General features: G+C 37.4%; 1 protein-coding gene across 9 annotated transcripts in view; it reads right to left on the reverse strand.

The window, feature by feature from the left end:
* Positions 1-19,934, reverse strand: part of CNOT1 (CCR4-NOT transcription complex subunit 1) — a 133,955-nt gene that overhangs the window by 93,579 nt on the left and 20,442 nt on the right. For all 9 annotated transcript variants that reach the window (XM_037816186.1, XM_037816188.1, XM_037816183.1 and 6 more), the window contains exon 2: positions 5,909-6,184. In XM_037816186.1, the coding sequence (XP_037672114.1) occupies positions 5,909-6,010 (102 nt within the window). In that variant the 5' untranslated portion in view covers positions 6,011-6,184. The remainder of the gene's footprint in view (positions 1-5,908; positions 6,185-19,934) is intronic.

Below are 19,934 nucleotides of genomic sequence, written 5' to 3' on the forward strand. Positions count from 1 at the left end.
AGAACTTCACCAGTACTATAAACCAAAAAGACCTGACAGACATATATAAGAACATCAAGAAAACATTTACAACAGCAACTAAAAGAATAAAAGACTTAGGAACAAATTTAACCAAGGAGATAAAGGATTTGTACATGGAAAACTATGAATCATCAGTAAAAGAAATTAAAAAAGACCTATTTAAATGGAAACATATTCCATGTTCATGGATTTAAATACTCAGTATCGTTAAAAGATCTCAATACTACTCAAAATGGTTACATAGTTAATGCAATTCCAGTCAAAACTCCAAAACTCCAACAGCCTTCTTAAGTAGAAATAGAAAATATCATCAAATTCCCAATTTCAAATTTTATTACAAAGCTACAACAAAAACAGTGCAGTACTGGCATAAGTAAAGACATATAGATCAATGGAACCAAATCAAGCCCACACATCTGTAGGCAACTGATTTTCAGCAAGGGTGCAAAATCCACTCAATGTGGAAAGAAGAGTCTCTTCAACAAATGGTTCTGGGAAAGCTGGATATCTCTATGCAAAAAGATCAGCTGGATCTCTTGGACAATGAAGGAACCCTACCCTTATACCACATACAAAAATTAACTCAGACACAAAAAGAGAGATATTGTATGTTACCACTAATGTGAACTCTGTGAAAAATGTAAAATAAATGTTTTATATTGTAGAATGCAGGGGACCTAGAGATAGATGCAACAATTGAAGGAGGAATGATAATTTAGTAAGAACAGATAAGACATGGAGAGTAATCTTAATGATATGGCAATGCTCAGGAATGACTATGGTTTGTTAACTTTCATGGGGTATGGTAGGAACATGTTGGAAGTCATGTGCCTGGTGCAGTGGCACGCGCCTGTAGTCCCAGCTACTTGGGATGCTGAGGCAGGAGGATCCCTTGAGCCCAGGAGTTCTGGGCTGCAGCGCGCTATACCAATCGGTTGTCCGCACTAAGTTCAACATCAATACGGTGACCTCCCGTGTGCAGGGGACCACTAGGTTGCCTAAGGAGGAGAGAACCAGCCCAGGTTGGAAGCAATGTAGTTACTGTAGGTTATTTGTTTTTCTTATTCCTTTGTGTTGTTTTGTTTGAATTTTTTTTTAATTTTTTGATAAAGTATAAAAAAAAAAAAACCAGCACAGATGGAGCAAATTGAAGATACTTGTATAATATAGCTTTTGCCATTTTATAACATTTTAAGATACAAATTTTTCTCTGGATAATATTTTCAAGGGTACAAGCATGCCTGGAATTTAAAAATCATATTACAATTTTACTCTACTGCATTTTATGGCAGATTACTCTAAGTAATATTCTTAATTTCTACCAAATCTTTTTATAAAAACAAACTTAAGAACCATGAGGACACAGTGAAGAAACTGCATTTCCAGAGAGAGATACATCAAACAGGACTGAAAATGGACACTTCGAAGGGATTCATGATAGACCTACCAATGGAGCCCTCTGATATCCCAAATCATGGAATTGTACAGTTTTCCTGATGAGAATGAGATATCCAGCTCTTCCTTCAGCTGTCTTTATCAGTATCTCTCACCCACAAGACCTCAGGCAGAAGGACAGCGTTAACATGCTCAGCAACTTTGCTGGTCCAGCTGTAGGTCTATCTCCAGAGAGAACCTGGTTCAGTGGGAGAAGCCAAGGCTTTGAAGCCTACCATCTAAGATACAGCCTGGAATTCCAGAACCCCTCCAGTATGGTGGACTATGGATTTCTATAGCAGAGTAATAGCAAATAGCATAGGCCTTATAGAAGTAGGGTCTTCCCACCCCTTGCACTTGCCTCTCTTCACTCCTTTGTCTACCTTTTCACTCAGGTATCTGGGTCAGTGTCACTTTGATTTCCATGGAAATCTTGTAAAAACTACAGATTTTCCAAGTATAGCTCAGCACCACAAAATCAGCCCCCACAACTCTCCCTGGGGAAGGCCTTCCCGGTTCCTCAAGTGGTCAACAAGACTCCAAAATGTCCTCTTCACAAAACTATCTCGTACTTTTTAAAGGAATGATATAAAGACTGGGGCATTTAAGGGTCATTCACTTTTTTTTAATAGACTATTTTTTTTAGAGCAGTTTTAGGTTTACAGAAAAATTGTGCAGAAAGAGAACAGAGTTCTCATATAACCTCTCTCACCCCCATCCTCTGCACAGTGTGGTACATTGTTACAACTAAAAAACCTATATTGACAGAATATTATTACCTAAAGTCCACAGTTTACCTTAGGGTTCAGTCTTTTTGTTGTATATTTCTATGGGTTTTGACAAATGCATAATGTCATATATCCCTTACAGTAACATACAGAATAGTTTCATTGCCTTAAACATGACCTAGGCTCCACGGCTCCACCTGTTCTATTCATCCCTTCCCCCATACTCGGAACCCCTGGCAACCACTGGTGTTTTTATTGTTTCTATAGTTTTGCCTTTTCCAGAATGTTGCATAGTTGGGAGTGTTACAGCATGTAGTCTTTCCAGACTGACTTCTTTCAGTTAGCAATATTTACCTGAAGTTCCTCCATGTCTTTTCATGGCTTGAGAGGTCATTTCTTTTTATTGCTGAATGATGTTCCATTATATAGATTTACCACATTTGGTTGATCTATTCACTCACTGAGGACATCTTGGTTGCTTGCAATTTTTGACAGTTATAAATAAAAAAAATAAACTTAAGGCTATTCAAAAAAAAATTAAGAGATGCAGCAGAATGTGTGCTAGTAATTTAACAAAGTTTCACACTGTGGGACAGCCTGCTCCTGTAGCTGCTTCCATTCACTAAATTTCAAGCTGGCTGGGCCATCAGACGTCAGCTAGTCTTCTCGCAGGTAAACAAGGGATGAATCTGAGATCCAGAGAGACTACATAACTGCCCATGGTCACCTGGAAGCCACTGCCTCTCCCTGGACCCAAACTCCACCAGTATCATACTGGCCACCGGCTGGCAAGTACCTGACAGCCCTCAGCACAGCTGAGAGGAAAGCTTCCTTCTCCAACACCCCACCTGCAGCACCATGTCAGGGTCCATTACAGTGTGCCCAGGGACTAAGGCTCTCAGTGGAGCTGGATGCCACTGTGTCAAATACTGCTTGAAATTAATTATTTAATTATCCTTCTGTCTACTCAGTCTTCCACCATTGAGGTGTGAGCTCTCCTAGAAGTCTGATCATAGTCCTAGAGCCTTGAATGAAAAACTGCCTGGTACACCATTCCAGGAATGCTTTCTGCATGGTTTGACAGTTCAAGGACCCTTGCCCAGTGGCTACGGCTCAATTCTTCAAAATGTAGTCTGTGGAGACAGAAGGCCAGAGACATTTTGGAGCAAGCCATTCTGAAATACAACCTGGGAGCAAAGGACCAGCAGACACAAGCCATGTGCTTTCCAAACTGACAGAAGTGTTCCGGACACCATTGGCCTTTTTTTCCAGTGAAGGTATTCTCTTGTTGATGCCTTAGTTTGGACACTTTCATGGCCTTTGAACTGTAAATTTGTAACATAATAAATCCCCTTTACAAAAGCCAAAAAAAAGTAGATGGAAGACCTATTAAAAGAGCTACAACTATGAAATTCTTAGAAGAAAACATAGGGAAATATCTTCAAGAATTGGTATCAGGCATGGATTCTGGGACTGTACACCAAAAGCATGAACAACAAAAGAAAAAAATAAAGTACACTTCACCAAAGTTTATAAATTTTGTGCAAGGACTTTATAAAGAAAGTAAAAAGACAACTACAGAATGGGAGAAAATATATAGAAACCATAAATTTGATATGAGTTTTTAATATCCAGAACATATCAAGGACTTCAACAACTCAACAAAAAGACAACTCAAATCGAAAAGTGAGCAAAGGACTTGAATAGATATGTCTATAAGGAGGTTATACGAATGGCCAAAATGCACACAAAAAGATGTTCAACACGATTAGCTATCAGTGAAATTCAAATCAAAACCACAATAAGATACCATTCCATACCCACTTGAAGGCTACTATTAAAAAAAAACAGAAAATTACAAATACTGGAGAGGATGTGGAAAAAGAAGAGACATTCACTGTTGCTGTGAAAGACAGCTTTGGAGATGCTAGCCCAGAGTTTGCTCCAGAGACGCTAAGAGAGGACAAAACGCCCCCAAGAACAGCTGAGAGAGATTTTTGGAGTTTTGGCAGTTCCTGAGAAAATTGAGTCTAGAATTACTGTATGACTCAGCAATCCCACTTTGAAGGATACAGGATATACCCCAAAGAACTGAAAGTAGGGACTCAGATATTTCAATACCAATGTTCATAGTGGCATTATTCACAACTGCCAAAAGATGGAAGCAACCCCAAGTGTCCATTAACCTATGAATGGATACATAAAATGCATATACATGCAAAGGAGTATTATTCAGTTGTAAAAAGGAATGAAGTTCTCACACCTGCAAAAACATGGATGAACCTTGAAGACATAATATTAAGTGAAGTAAGTCAGACACAAAAGGACAAATATTGTATGATCTCACTGATAATGAAGTAATTGGAATACACAAATGCAGAGTCAGAATCTGGAGTACAGGTTACCAGGGACCAGACTGGGAGTAAGGAATGGTAAGTTAATGTTTGAGTTGTACAGAGTTTCTATTTGGGTTGACTGTAAAACTTTGGTAATGGATAGTAAGTGATGGCAGCACAACACTGTAATGTAATTAACAGCACTGAATTATATATGTGAATGTGGTTAAAAGGGGAACTTTTAGGTTGTATATCTGTTACTGGAATAAAAATTTAAAAACAAACATAGGACTTTACAACACAGTGAACCCTATTGTAAACAATGGATTATAGTTAATAGTGTAACTATAGTTTACTAGTACAATTATAAAACGTTCCTTTATGAACTGTAACAAATATACCACATTAATACAAAGTGGTAACAACAGGTTAGTATAGGGGAAGTCTGTATCCTATATGCATGACTTTTCTGTAAATCTACAACTTCTCTAATAAAAAAGAGAGGGAAAAAAAGAGAAAAGTGCTGATGAGGAATTCAGAGAAATTAGAATTCTTGCATGTTATTGGTGGGAACGTAAAATGGTGCAGCTTGGCAGTTCCATAAAAAGTTAAACATAAAACTACCAAAGGACCTGCAATCCTTCTTCTAGGTATATAACCAAAAGAACTGAAAGCATGGATTGGACATGTATTTGCACACGAACACTCATACCAACCACCATTATTCACAATAGCAAAAAGGTAAAAACCACCCCAAAGTGCATCAGCAGGTGAAGAGAGAAACAAAATGTGGTATATCCATGCTATGAAATACTGTTCAGCAGTAAAAAGAAATGAATTTCTGATAAATACTACAACATGGATGAACCTTGTGAACAGTATGCTATGTAAAATAAGCAAGATACAAAAGGCCACTTATTTTATGATTGCATTTATATGAAATGTCCAGAATCCAACAATCTACAAAGACAAAAAGCAGATTAATGGTTCCTAGAGGTGCATGTTGAGTGACTACTAATGGATATGGCCATTTCTTTTTTGGGGTGATGAAAACGTTCTGGACTTAAGACAGTAGCAAGAGTTGCAAAATTTTATGAATATACTTAGAGCTACTGAATTCTATACTTTCAAAGGATGAATTTTATGGTTTATGAATTATATATTAATTTTTTTTAAGTTGGAACTAGAACAAAACAAGTCAGATAATATTTCATAATCTGTAAATATTAAATAATAGGTGGGTAAGATGCCTTTTATATATTAAGCTGAAGAGAAATTTTAAATAAGGGGCAAAAGTTACTTTTCATGGAACATACCCATACATCTAGCTTTCTTTATACTGTTCTCATTCCTTTCATCATACTTGTTTTCTATGACTGGTTTACTTACATGCTGTATTTCCTGCTGGCTGGCTCGGTAGTTTTTCTTGGTTAAATTGTCCACCAGGTAGCTGATTTGAGACAAGGCCAGCGAGAGCGAGTCAAGATTCATTGCTGGTTGGGGCGGAAGCAGGCGGCCGAGCCCGGCGCAAAATCACCATTATTCCCCTTTAGTCACCTCAGTGGCACGTTAATGCTTTCTTTGTAATTAGCCTTTATCTGGTGTCTGTACAATGTCTTCAGTTCTTCTTTACCAGGAGCCTTACTCTCTTCTGAAACATGGCACCTATTTAAAAACAAAGTCCAGAATTCCAAGTCAGTCAGTATTTAAGTAGGAAAAAAAGGTTTAATTAGCATTCATTTCTCCAGCTTGGTACGTAAAATGCCACTTAAGGACTAAAAAAAAACAGGAACAAAACACACCAAAACTTACAGTATCAACCACCTACTATTTAAAAAAAAAAAAAAAAAAAAGCCATGTTTAAATTAGACAAGGCAAGCATAAAAAGAAAATAAACCAAAAGGAAAAACTTTTCTTTTACCAGGATAACCTATAATATTTGGGCTTTCTAACTTCCAAATTTTGAATCAATAATTGCTACAGCCCTCTTTGGAATTAGCAAGAAAGTATGTAGAATTAAAATTAGGAAAGAAATACTCATCCAATTTAAAGTCCTACTTCCCAAAAATATCTACAACCACCTATTTATAAGAACTCCTTTTTTCACTTTAATCCTTATATGTACTGTTTCAGAATCAGAATAATGATCTTAAAATTGTACCTCAGGATGTATGCTTCAAATATTTAAATGGCAAGTAAGAACTTCAGAAATAAAATTCCTTCCTGTATTATTGAAACTGTTCACAAGGAGAATTTAGGAGGGAAGCCTAAGTTAGCAGTATAGCTAAAATGATAGGATGCTTATCAGTTTAAGCATGTGCTGACTCAGGAGACAGTCCTTATTAAATAAGAACTCACCAAATACCACTGAAACATACAAGGTAACTTTGACTACAAGGAGCTGAGTTCATCCACATTTTCATGTTCTCAAATCTGCCCATAGTTTCATTATAATCTGAATTTACCATTTAAAGTGTGATAAATTTAGGAAGAATAACAGTCCCGTGGGTAAAGGCATTTAAACCTTAAATAGCTTAATGTAGAAAAAGTAAGTTGTTTCATTTTGGTTACAAGAAGCAAAGTTCTACCTATGCTCTCCTTCCATATCCCAGTAAAAAAGAATAGGACAAGCTTGGGAATTTGCCAAGATATTTTTATTCCTTCTACATTAAGGATATGAGAAGTTCAAAGTTTGCTTTTACCTAGCCATTAGATATAACTGTTCTTGCTTGCTGTAAGAATCTTAGGGCAAATTGTTTATTCACATTATGGTGATAACATTTTCTGTAAAAGACTAGCAAAAATTCAAAAATTTGAGGACAGCCCCTTAAGAAGCATGGTATGGGCAAACAGGAACATATAAGACTTAACAGTAATATAAAATGATAGAACCTTTTCTGAAACTCAAATTGACAAGATTTTAAAATCTGTTAGCATTTTTTAAATACTGTTAAAATTCTATCCTTACCTACATATAACATTTCCTCAAATATGCAAAGGAAATTAATAGATTTTCCCTGAAATTTTGCACATGAAATAAAAAATGATAACACTAAAGAGAAACTACTTAAATAAATTATGGTATATCCAAATGATGCAGCTGTTAAAAAGAATGAATAGAACTGTGGAGAAAAGATGTCCATGGGGGGGTAGATAGAATTTTTTGTTTGAATAAATAAGAATGTAATAATGGTTACCTCTGAGGAGGAGGAAATTTGAGGTAGGCAAGCTTTTCCTTTTAACTTAATTTTTTAAATTTGTTTTCCCACAATTACACATTTCGTTTACTTTCCACCTTTTTTTTTTAAACAAAAGTTTACAAAAGAATGAACAAAATCCCACAAGAGGGTTTATGGTAAAATAGATTATTTGAGACTTTGGTAAAATATCAGCCAAGAATAAATAGGAGAAATGAATAGGGAAACATTAAATGTCCAACCTACATATCATTCATGAATTTCTACATAAAAGCTAAACTAGGCAGCTTTTACAAAAATTGTTTCCAGAAAAAAATGCCCAAGAAATCACCCTACACTCTCCCTAAGTTCAAAACAGGAACTCAGATCCAGAAAATTCTTGGCTAAAATGCCTACAGGTAAACAATATCAATATCACCAAGAATGTGTGGCTAATGGTGTCAGACCAGAAAACTTGTTTAAATCTAAAATGCCCATTTTTTTACTAACAAGTATAATTCACAGTATTTTAAATTGTTTCTGCAAATTGTGTTCAGCTAGAATACCTGAAACATGCTATTTTGCATGATTAGCATTAATCTGTTATTTTACATTATTTTATGCATATCTAATTATTATATACAAATACCACAACAGAAGGAAGGTTTTTATTAAGCATACACTGTGATAGGTAAGAGATTGCAAGATGTACAAAGCTTCCCCTCACTCAGAATTTGTACCAAAAATGCTGACACCCCCCTTCCAAAGAACCTCTTTTGTTGCTCAGATGTGGCCTCTCTAAGCCAACTCTGCAAATAAACTCACTACCCTCCCCTCTACATGGAACATGTCTCCCTGGGGTGTAAGTCTTCCTAGCAACATGGAACTTGACTCCCCAGGATAAGCATGGCCCTAGCACTGTGGGATTAAGAATGCCTTCTTCACCAAAAGGGGGAAAAGAAATGAAACAAAATAGTTTCAGTGGCTAAGAGACTTCAAATAGAGTCTAGAGGTCATTCTGGAGGTTACTCTTATACAAGCCAACCACATACTGCAAATTGCCACAGTATGCCAAGCCCCAACCAACAGTATTCCTGAAAACCCTAAAGAATACCCTGGGCTCTAGCTAAGACTCTATAAACGATTTACTTAGTAAATTTATTTTTTTGGAAAATTAAGGCCTCCAATTGTTCCTATACTAGATAAGGCCTGAAACCCAGAGGTACCAGTCTCTCCAAGAACATCAACCAGTTCCATTCCTCTACCACATAAGGTTAACACCCCTTTCCAGCATGAAAGAACCTAAAATGGTCATTGCTCATATATCCCTGAAGATTCACAGAACAATCAAATGAGAGGGAAGAGGTGCAACTGAGAAATTAGAATTTGACAAATGATTGTAAATACTGACCCATTATATAGTTACTTCTTTTTACTTTCTAGTGTATCAGAATAGCCAGAAAAAAATATCTGAAATTGCTGAATTGCAATCCAGCAGACTTGATCTTTGATAATGACTATGTAACTATATAGTTTTTACCATGTGACCATGTGATTGTAAAAACCTTGTGACTGACACTCCCTTTATCCAGAGTTTGGATAGATGATTATTAAAATAAAGGCATGCATGAAAATAATAATAATAGGTTGGGAATATGGGGAAAAAATACTCCTACGTAAACTACAGACAATAGTAATAGTACTACTTTAATAATATTTCATCAATTGTAACAAAGGTAACTACTTAAAAAAAAAAATAGTAGCATTACCAAAAAGTGTCATCAATTTTAAGAAATTTTCCACACTAATGCAAGTGTTGGTGGTGGGGAGGTGTATGGGAATCCTGTACAAAGCATACCCAGAATCCAACCATTTCTCACCACCTCAAAAGCAATGACAGGCAAAGGACCATTATCTCTCACCTGGACTATAATGCTAGTCTCCTATCTTGTCTACCTGCTTCCACCCATGCTTTCTATAGTCTATTGTCAACACAACTTCCAGAGAAAAACACTTTTAAAATATAAAAAACGTAGATACATCAATCTGTGCTCAAAACCCTCCACTGATTCAGAGTAAAAGCAAGTGGCCCACAAACACAGCTTAAGAGATCTGCCACAGGTCCCTTAAGGGATCTGGCTGCCTCTCTTACACCCCCCCCCTTGCTCAGTTCTAACCACAATGGTCAACTTACTGTTTCTCCTGCACATGAGGCACAATCTCCCCCTTAGGGCCTCTGCACAGGCTGATCCCTCTTCCTGGAATATTCCTCCAGATGTCCAACATGGCTAGCTATCTCATTTCCTTCAAGTCTTTACTCAAATGCCATCTTCTCAGTGAGGGTCCCTCTGGCTACCATATGTAAATTTGCAAACCCTTGCTCCCTCTTTTTACCATCTCATATGACTTTAACATAACGTGTAATAAATTATTATATTTACCTCTCTCCTCATACTAATATGCAAGCTCTGTGAGGACAGCAATCATTGCTATCTGTTGTTCGCCAATTTATCACAAGTACCACCTGGCCAACAGTAAGATCTAACTAAATATTTGTTAAATAACAGCTGCAAGTTGAATCTTCAGGAGTCTCTAACCTATATTTTCACCCTACAGAAGTAGCACAATACTGTGAGTGTAATTAACACCACTGAATTATATAGGTGAATGTGGTTAAAAAGAGAAACTTTAGTCGTATATATTACTAGAATAAAAATTAAAAGATAAAACATAGGACTTTACAACACAGTGAACCCTATTCTAGACAATGGACTACAGTACATAGCACAAGTATAACAATGTTCTTTTATAAATTATAATAAATGTACAACGATAATACAAGTTGTTAATAGGGTGGTACATGGGAAAAATTACACCTAATGTAAACTACGGACAATAGTTAATAGTATTATTTTAATAATCTCATCAACTGTAACAAAGATTACTATTTTTTTAAAATAGTACAATTATTAAAAAGTGCTATCATCAATTGTAACAAACTTTACACACCAAGGCAAGGTGTTGGTGGTGGGGTGATACACATGGGAATCCTGTATTTTATGTGATTGTTTTGGAAACCCACAACTTCTCTTAAAAAAACAATAATAATAAAAAGTGCATGAAAACCCAATGAAATTTTCCTAGTCAGATACAACAATCACATAAGAAATTAACAGATTTTTAACTTAATTGCCTCAAGGCCATTTGCAACTAAGTTGTTAAGATGCTTTAAATAAATCTCTGATCTCTTCAGAGATACAATTTGGGTCACATATAGTTTGGGTCACAATGTTTTTATTTAATGGCCATGTTTATCCTATACAATTATGCAAAGCTCTCCATTCAAATGCTCAGATATTAAAATAAGATCACTAAATATGAAATTCCGAGATATCCCTTAACTGTAAGGAATCTGTGCTCCAGGATCATTCTATTTCTATGTGCAATCTCTAGTATAATTCTCCAATATGTCATGGGCTCAGTTATTTCTTGAATAAATATTACTTTCATATCAAGGCCACAGTCTTAAAGAGCATTCAAAATGGCTGCCACCTCAACAGGCCACCTGATCTTCATTATTATAAACATATCTATGCACCCTATTTCCAAAACTCCAGGAGATGTGTCATTGTGCCAGTGGAATTATTAGGGCAGAAACAACTACATTTAAAAAGGAGTAAGATAATTGCAACAATCCTATAATAAAAAGGTTTAAATCCTTCCAAGCAATGCTCTACTACAGTCATTTTTCAAAACTTCTCAATTTAACAATGGTACAACAGCTCAAATGAAAGGGCACTGACATTTGACAGCAATATATTATAAAACAACTGTTACCTAGGAAATGATACAAAAAATATTTACCAAAGACATAGCTGTAACAGTAAAAAAGAACAATAGTGGGGAGAAATTATTGTACAATATGTTCTCATTTATTTTTCCTAATAGTAAAATATTGGAAACTACCTAACAGCCATAAGTTAAGGATTGTCCACATACATCCAACACTATCCCACCCAACATGCAAAAAAGCCACTTAAAATCTAGTTTACCATAAATACTCAAAACAAACTACAGAGTGAAAAAGTTATAAAACAGCATGTAAAATTATTTCACATCTTATCTGTAGAACACTACACAGAATTACAAACTGGTATATACAAATATGCCAATAACAAGCAGCTGTGGTTTATGGTGTACCTTATAAGTGTTAACATAAAAGAATACCCCTGACACCAAGTGACAAGTTACAACCCTGGACAGCACTGTACCATTTGTTTTTGTTTTTATTAAAGAAAAGAAAAAAAAAAGACCCACAAACACATCTATGTTTATATGTGCACAAATGATAAGGTCTCCATTAACAGTGGTTACAGAGGAGTTTTCACTTAAAATTCCATTAAAAAGCAATCCTATAGTTAATGAGGGTCCTGCCTAAAACAAGACGGTTGAGCAAGACACTCCAGGGCTCTGTTCTCCAACAGAAGCTTTGAATAACCAGCAAGAGACAGCAGAAACATCTTTTCCAAAGCTCCAGAAAAGTTAAAGGACTGTAGTAACAAGATCAGCCCCAATTCAGGAAAAAGGCAACTTAAAAATGTTATCCTTGCTGGTCCCTCCTCCAACCCCTCACTACCTCACTGGCCCATAGTCCCAGTCCAGATCCCTGGTCCCAGCTCCAATGGGAGCACAGTAAACCTTGTGAACATTCTGGGAACACGCACATTTGTGCCAGTCTGATCAGTGACAGCTTAAAGGACTGAGACCGAACACTTATTGCAAACTCACCATCCCAAAATTTACCCTGCGAGTATAAATAGCTCACAGAGCTCTTCTACAGAACACTGTAAGAGAACAATCAAATCACAGCTACCTGGGGCGAAAATATGCTGGCTGTGATGTATACCGTAAAGGACAGTTTCTTGGGAAAGAGCAAAGATTTGTATCCATGTAAATGAGAAATCCAGGGTCGTGCACACATGCCCAGCAAAACACTCATGCCTGAAAGGATCCAAGCCCCTACATTCTGGCTTGGAGATGTTCTGTAAACTAGTTGTATCGCAAACCTCAAAAGGAGAACACTTGCACACGTGAATCTTCAGAGACTGGAAAAGATGTTTTCTTCTTCCTTTTTTTTTTTAGTTCAAATTGTCATAACACTTGCTGGATATAAGCTTAAGGAACATGCACCTCACAGTCTAAACTCCAGGTATAACACATTAAAATACTAAAATGTCCAGGTCAGCAAAAGATTACAAAACATACAAAGAAAGAGGAAACACTGGCCAAGCAAAGGAAAAGACTAAAGCATTAGAAACCACCAAATGAAAAGGACAAAATCTAGGACATACTAGACAAAGACTTTTAAAAAATGTTCTCACACATGCTCAAAGACCTAAAGGAAAACATGGACTAAGAACACAAAGAAATAAAATGACAGATGAACAATGAACACAAAGAGAATAACAATAAAGAGATGGAAATTATGAAAAGAAACCAAACAGATCTGAAAACCACAATAACAAATTAAAAATTCCCTAGAGGAGTTCAACAACAGATTAGAGCTAGCAGAAGAATCACTGAACTTGAAGATAAGACTATTGAAACCATCCAGTCTGAGGAACAGAATAGAAAGAATGAAGAAAAGTGAACAGACCATGAGGAACTTGGGGAAACGAACAAACCTACCAATATAGGTATCACGGGAATCCCGAGAAGAAAGAGAAAGGGGCAGAGAAACTATTCAAACAAGCAATGGCTGAAAATGTTCCAAAATTAACAAAAGACAGGCATATACACATCCAAGATGCTCAACAAGCTCCAAGCAGAATAAACCCAAATAGACCCACACTGTAATCAAACTGTCGAATGTCAAAGATAGAGAATTCTGAAAACTGCAAAAATAGAAGCAATGTGTCACATACAATGGAGCTTCAATAAGGTTAAGTGCCGATTTCTCACTGGAAAACATGGAAGCTAGCAAGGCAATGGGATATATATACAAACACAAATGGCTAAAAAAACACATGAAAAAATGTTCATCTTCACTAGCTATTAGGGAAATGCAAATCAAAAGCTCAATGAGATACCATCTCATACCAAGAAGAATGGCTGCCATTAAACAAACAGGAAATAAGAAATACTGGAGAAGATGTGGAGAAACTGGAACTCTTATTCATGGCTGCTGGGAATGTAAAATGGTACAGCCACTCTGGAAGACAGTGTGACGGTTTCTCAGAAAACTAGATATTGAATTACCCTATGATTCAACTATCCCACTTCTCGGTATATACCAGAAGACTTGAAAGCATTGACACGAACAGACATTTGTACATTGATGTTCATAGCAGCATTGTTACAACTGCCAAGAGATGGAAATAATCCAAGTGTCCATCAACAGACAAGTAGATAAACAAAATGTGGTAGATACATACGATGGAATACTATGCAGCAGTAAGAAAGAACAAAGTCCTGAAACATATGGCAATATGGATGAATCTTGAAGATATAATGCTGAGTGAAGTAAGACAGACACAAAAGGAGATACTGTATGTTACCAGTTCTATGAACTCCCTGAACAATGTAAAATCAATGTCTTATAATGTAGAATATTGGGGACCTAGTGATACACAGAAGCTAGGGAGGGGGAATGATAATCTATGTTCAACATATATGTTCAGATATGTTGATGGTGAATTCAAAGGTATGGGAATGGATGGGGTGATGACTGTTAATGGAATTATAAGTATCAGAGCTGTATTGAAGGCAAACAGGATTGAAAAGGGTTGTTTAAAGGCATATATCCCACAGATCAGCAATACAAATAGATAGGTGCTTGCATGATATACTTGTAAGGTATGACACTGGTACAGAGAGTTGAAAACAGAATGGTATATGGGAAAAATCTACCTACAGCATACTAGGGACCATACTAGTACTACACAAATACTAGGAATAAGTAATTAAGGGCTGAAAAGAGCTACGAAGTGTTTGAACTGTTTAAAATGGAGTGATGAAGACTGTACAACTAAGTGATGACAATGTGAGATATGGATGGATTATCATGAACCTAACATATGCTATGTGAACTTAGGAACCCCCTACTTTGTAAGTCAAGCCCACGATCGTGAGGCTTACTCTGGTGAAACTTATGGTTGTAAAGGGCAAGCTAAGCCCACCTGAAATTATGCCTAGGAGTCACCCCAGAGAACCTCTTTTGTTGCTCAAATGTGGACTTTCTCTCTCTAAGCCTAACTCTGCAAACAAATTCATCACCATCCCCCTGACATCGGGAAAGGAAAGGCAACACAATAAGGTTTCAGTGGCTAAGAGAATTCAGACAGTTGAGAGGCTGTTCTGAAGGTTACTCCTATGAAAGCTTCACCTAGATATTCCAAGTAACCACAGTATGATAAGCCCAAGCCAAAAGTTTCCAAAAAACTTAAAGAATACCCAGATCCCTGAGACTCTATAAAAGTTCCACTCACTAAGTATATTCTCCAAAAACTTAAATCCTTCGGAAAACTCCTGTGACAGCCAAGACCCAAAACCCAGAGGCAAAAGCCTCTTCAAGAATATCAACCAGGTGTATCTCCTTTTGCATAAAGTTGACACCCCTTTTCAACATGAACAAGTTAGGGTGGTCACTACCTAGACATCCCCAAAGTTCGGAAAAGTGATTAAATTAGAAGAAGGGGTAGCAACAGACAAGATGGAATTTAACAAAGGATTATGAATACTGAATCTCTATATAATTTTCTTCTTCTTAGTTTCAAGGGTATTAGAATAGCCAGAAGGAAAGAATTGAAATGTGGAACTGTAACCCATAGCATCCTTTGAAATTTGTTCTATAGCTACTTATTAAATTGTAATTTGGAAGTTATCACCTTTGTATATACGCTGTATTTCACAATAAGGAAATAACTGAAACTATGGTGCTGTAAGTCATAACATTTCTGGAAATTTCCTAAATAACTACTTGTTAAATTATACTTTGAAAGATATCACTTTTTGCATTTATGTTACACTAAGGAAATAACTGAAACTGTAGAACTGTAACCCATAACATTCTTTGAAATTCGCTAACTACTTATTAAATTGCACTTGGAAAGTTATCACTTCTATGTATATAGGTTATATTCTACAATTAAAAAATATGACTTTTTAAAAATCAGTAAAACAAAGAAAAATTGGAAATATCTATGGGGCAACAAGTTACAAAAGTGTTTTGGGTAAATATATATGTTCATACTCTTAGAGAACATACAGAAGGATACAAGTAATAGCTATCTGAATAGTTAGATAAAAGGAATAGAGAAGAGAATTGAACTCTTTTCCCAGTGAAGTATAAAATTAACTTTGAAAGACATAAAATATTAGGTAAGTAAAAGTTTTGCATATTACAAAATACTGTATGCCATCAAAATCCCAATCTATGGATGCCATTCACCTCACTCACGTGCAAAGAGTTAACAGCCGGCCTGAGACCGTTATGCTTAGAAAGGCCTGCTTGCAAGGTTGGCCCATGGTTGGTGTCTGAGAACTTGGATATCAGGATGGTTCCTACCATTCCCAGAACTATGCTGATTTGTATAACAATGTTTTATGCTGAACACCTGCTGTCCTTCTGGGAGTCTAGAATTTGGGTACATGGTAGGCAGGCGATACCTACATGACCAGCCCCTGTAGGCACCAAGTATATAATAAGCTTCCCTGGTATGCAGCTGTTTTGGGAATTAAGCCCACAGTGCGTGTAACTCCACTGACAAAGAACTCTTGGAAGCTTGCACCTGGTCTCCTTTGAACTTCACCCTCCTACATCTTTTCCCTTTGCTGATTTTGCTTTGTGGCCTTTCACTGTAATAAATCACAGCTGTGAGAATTATATGCCAGCTCCTGTGAATGCTTTTAGCAAATCACTAAACTGAGGGGCAGTCTTGGGGACTACCGACACACTCCACCTAGGGGCCAAGATGAATGTGTTCTGCAGAAATTAAGACCTACTTTATGGATTTCTTGTCTACTACTTCCAGACATATTTTATAATTTTAGATTTTATCATCAAGACAATGCTAGAAGATTTTGGATTGGTTTGGATGAGGAAATAAGGGTACAATAGTGACTAGCTAGATAATCACCAGATCTGTTTCCTTTTTTTCCTCGATAAACAGCTAGACTAGATTTCCCAGTCTATCTTGCAGTTAGATGGAACCATTACACACTAAGTTCCAGCCAATGAAATACAGGCAAAAAATGACACACGCCAATTCCAGACCTAGCCCATAAAAGCCTTCTACTCATGATTCTCTGGTTCTTTCACCATCTGCCAGCTAAAATAAGACTCCCAAGACTTAGAGTATCACAGCACCACAAAATGGAAGGAGCTTTGTGCAGTATAATGAAAAAACTTGGTTGGTCTTTGTCCCCAAGTTCTTGGGAAAGCAACCTCTGAATCTTTGGAATTTCCTGTGTTAGACAGGAGCATCTTTTGTTCTTCATGATGGGTCCAGGATAGTTTATACAGTGGGGCCAGTCACAACTGAAGTCTTAGGGTGGGGGACTGGCCACACCAGAAAGACCAGCCAGGTGGTTAGGAGTTTGGGATTCTGAGACACGACACATCAACCTATGTCAGCCCACAGAGGCCCACCTTCCTGACCTCTGGGAGAGGAGGGACAAAAGAGCTGGAAACCGAGTTCAACCACATGGACACTGATTCCATCAATAATGTTTACATAAATAGCCCCCATATAAACTTGAGATACTTGAAGCTCAGGAGTTTCCCACTATGGAGAAAATTCAGCTCTGTTCCGGGAGGGTAATACATTCTGACTCCATATGAAGATCTAGAAGCTTGCATTTGAGACCCTCCTAAACCTCACCCTACATATCTCTTCTTTTGGCTTATTTGTATTCTTTTATTATAATGAAGCTATACTCTTACATATAGTGCTTTAAGTGAGTTCTGTGAGTCATTCTTGATAATTCTCAAACACAGAGGGTGGGGTGGGGAGTGAATCTTAGCCAGTTGGTCAGAAGTGGGGGTGGCCTGGGCCCACAACCTGTAACTGGTGCCTGAAGGGCAATCTCACAGAGGATTGCTCCTGTGGAGTCTGGCCTAACTCTGGACTGGACTGAGTTACTACAGTATTAGCAGTTGGTATCAAAAATTGTTGTGGAAGTTGCAGAAGTTTGTGATAGCCTACACACCTGGGTTCTTCAATTACTGTATATATGGCAGCCTAACAAACACTCTCAGCAAAAGTTATCTGAGGAAGAGATCAATTTCTACCCGGTTAAGCCACGGGTATTTTGCAGTTATTTGTTACACTGGTCTACTTTGCCTAATACCAGGATATATGATCAGGTGAACATTTTTAGACATCTTGACAGTGAGAAAAAATGAGAGAATAGGTTACTGAAAAATTAAGAATGTCAGAGGGCAAGAGAAGTGAATATATTTGAGAGGGAACAGCAAGGACTCTGTAATTGTGTCAAGAATGAAGGAAGCGATAGACAATGAGAAGTCAAATACATTTCAAGATAGAGCACTTGGGTTTATAGTGTTCTACTTACTCCTGACATGAAGTAACTGAGGAAGAGCAAGTTTGAAAAGCAAGAAAGCAGCGAATGCAATTTGGGGACATGTCTAGAGTGAGGCATATAGAAGGAATCCACTGGGCAGTCAGATTTATAGTCTGGATGGCAGCAAGTACGGGCTGTGTGCTGGTTTGAATCTGCTACGTATCCCAGCAAAGACATGTTCTTTTACTCCAGTCTTGTGGGAGCAGAACTATTGTGGGTGGGACCTTTTGATTAGGTAGTTTCCATGGAGATGTGACCCCGCTCATTTAAGGTGGGTCTTTTTTGTTTTTACATTTTTTATTGTGAAATATATATATATAGTCATCTTTCAGAATGCAATTTAACAAGAAGTGAGAGAGCAAATTTCAAAGAATGTTATGGGTTACAGTTGCACAATTTCAGTTTTATTTTCTTATTGTGAAAGATAACATATATACAGAAAGGTGGTTAACTTTCAAAGTACAATTTAATGAGTAGCTACAGAGCAAATTTCAAGGTGGGTCTTAATCGCCTCGCTGGAGTCCTCTATGAGAGGACAAAAGGCAGAATCATTTTGGAAAGAGCTCAGAGAAACTAAGACAGAAGCCCAGAGACATTTTGGAGAAAGCCAAGGAAACCAGAAGCTAAACCCAGGAGAGACCAGCCGACTCCAGCCATATGCCTTCTCCCATGTGACAGAGGAACCCTGGGTACTGCTGGCCTTTCCTCAGAGAAGGTTCTACCTCTTGATACCTTAGTTTGGATATTTTCATGGTCTTAGAACTGTAAAGTTTGAACCTAATAAATCCCCATTAAAAAAGCCAACCCATTTCTGGTATACTGCATTACAGCAGTGTTAGCAAACCAAAAAAGGCTGCAAACACAGATATGGGAGTCATCAACATATAGATGAGACAAACTGGAAAAACTGCAGAGTAAGAATAAGGGGGACTAAAGATTCATCTGAGGAAGCTTAGCATTTAATGATAGCTAGAATAGGAGGAACCCATAAAGAAAAATGAGTAATGGCCAGAGAGGTAGGAAAAATACCTAGAGTGCATAATATCAGAAGACAGAAGTCCTCTGCACAGTGGTAACAGACGAAACCTAAGAATGGATGGCATCTGTAAAAGAGATCCAGAACAGATCTTTGGGGAATGTCCATTGCAGTAGGCATCTTCTAAAATGGCCTCCAATGATCCCTGACTCCTAATATTTAGGCCCTCATGTAATCACCTCCCCTTGAGGGTGGGCTAGACCTAATGACTGACTTAAGAACCGCATGTGACAAAAATGACAGCAATGACTGTTTCCAAGATTAAGTTAAAAAAAAACTGACTTCTATCTTGTTCATCTCTCTCTCAGAGCCTGCACTCTGAGGGAATCAAGCTCCCATGCTGTGAGAAGCTCTGTGGAGAGGAACATGTGGCAAGGTACTGACGGTGTTCTCCTGACCAACAGCCAGCGAAGACTTGAAGCTAGAGACATGTGAGTGAGCATGGAAGATCTTCCCCTAGTTCAGTCTGGAGATGACTGCAGCCTATGGATGCCGTAATTGCAGCTTTGTGAGAGACCCTGAGTCAGAACAAACAAGTTAAGTTGTGGATATGAGGTAATAAAGGGCAAGAAAATTCAAGCAGCTAAGTTTGGGGATAATTTGTAATGTAACAACTGGT

The sequence above is a fragment of the Choloepus didactylus genome, chromosome 22 (genome assembly GCF_015220235.1).
Source record: "Choloepus didactylus isolate mChoDid1 chromosome 22, mChoDid1.pri, whole genome shotgun sequence".
NCBI lineage: Eukaryota > Metazoa > Chordata > Mammalia > Pilosa > Megalonychidae > Choloepus > Choloepus didactylus.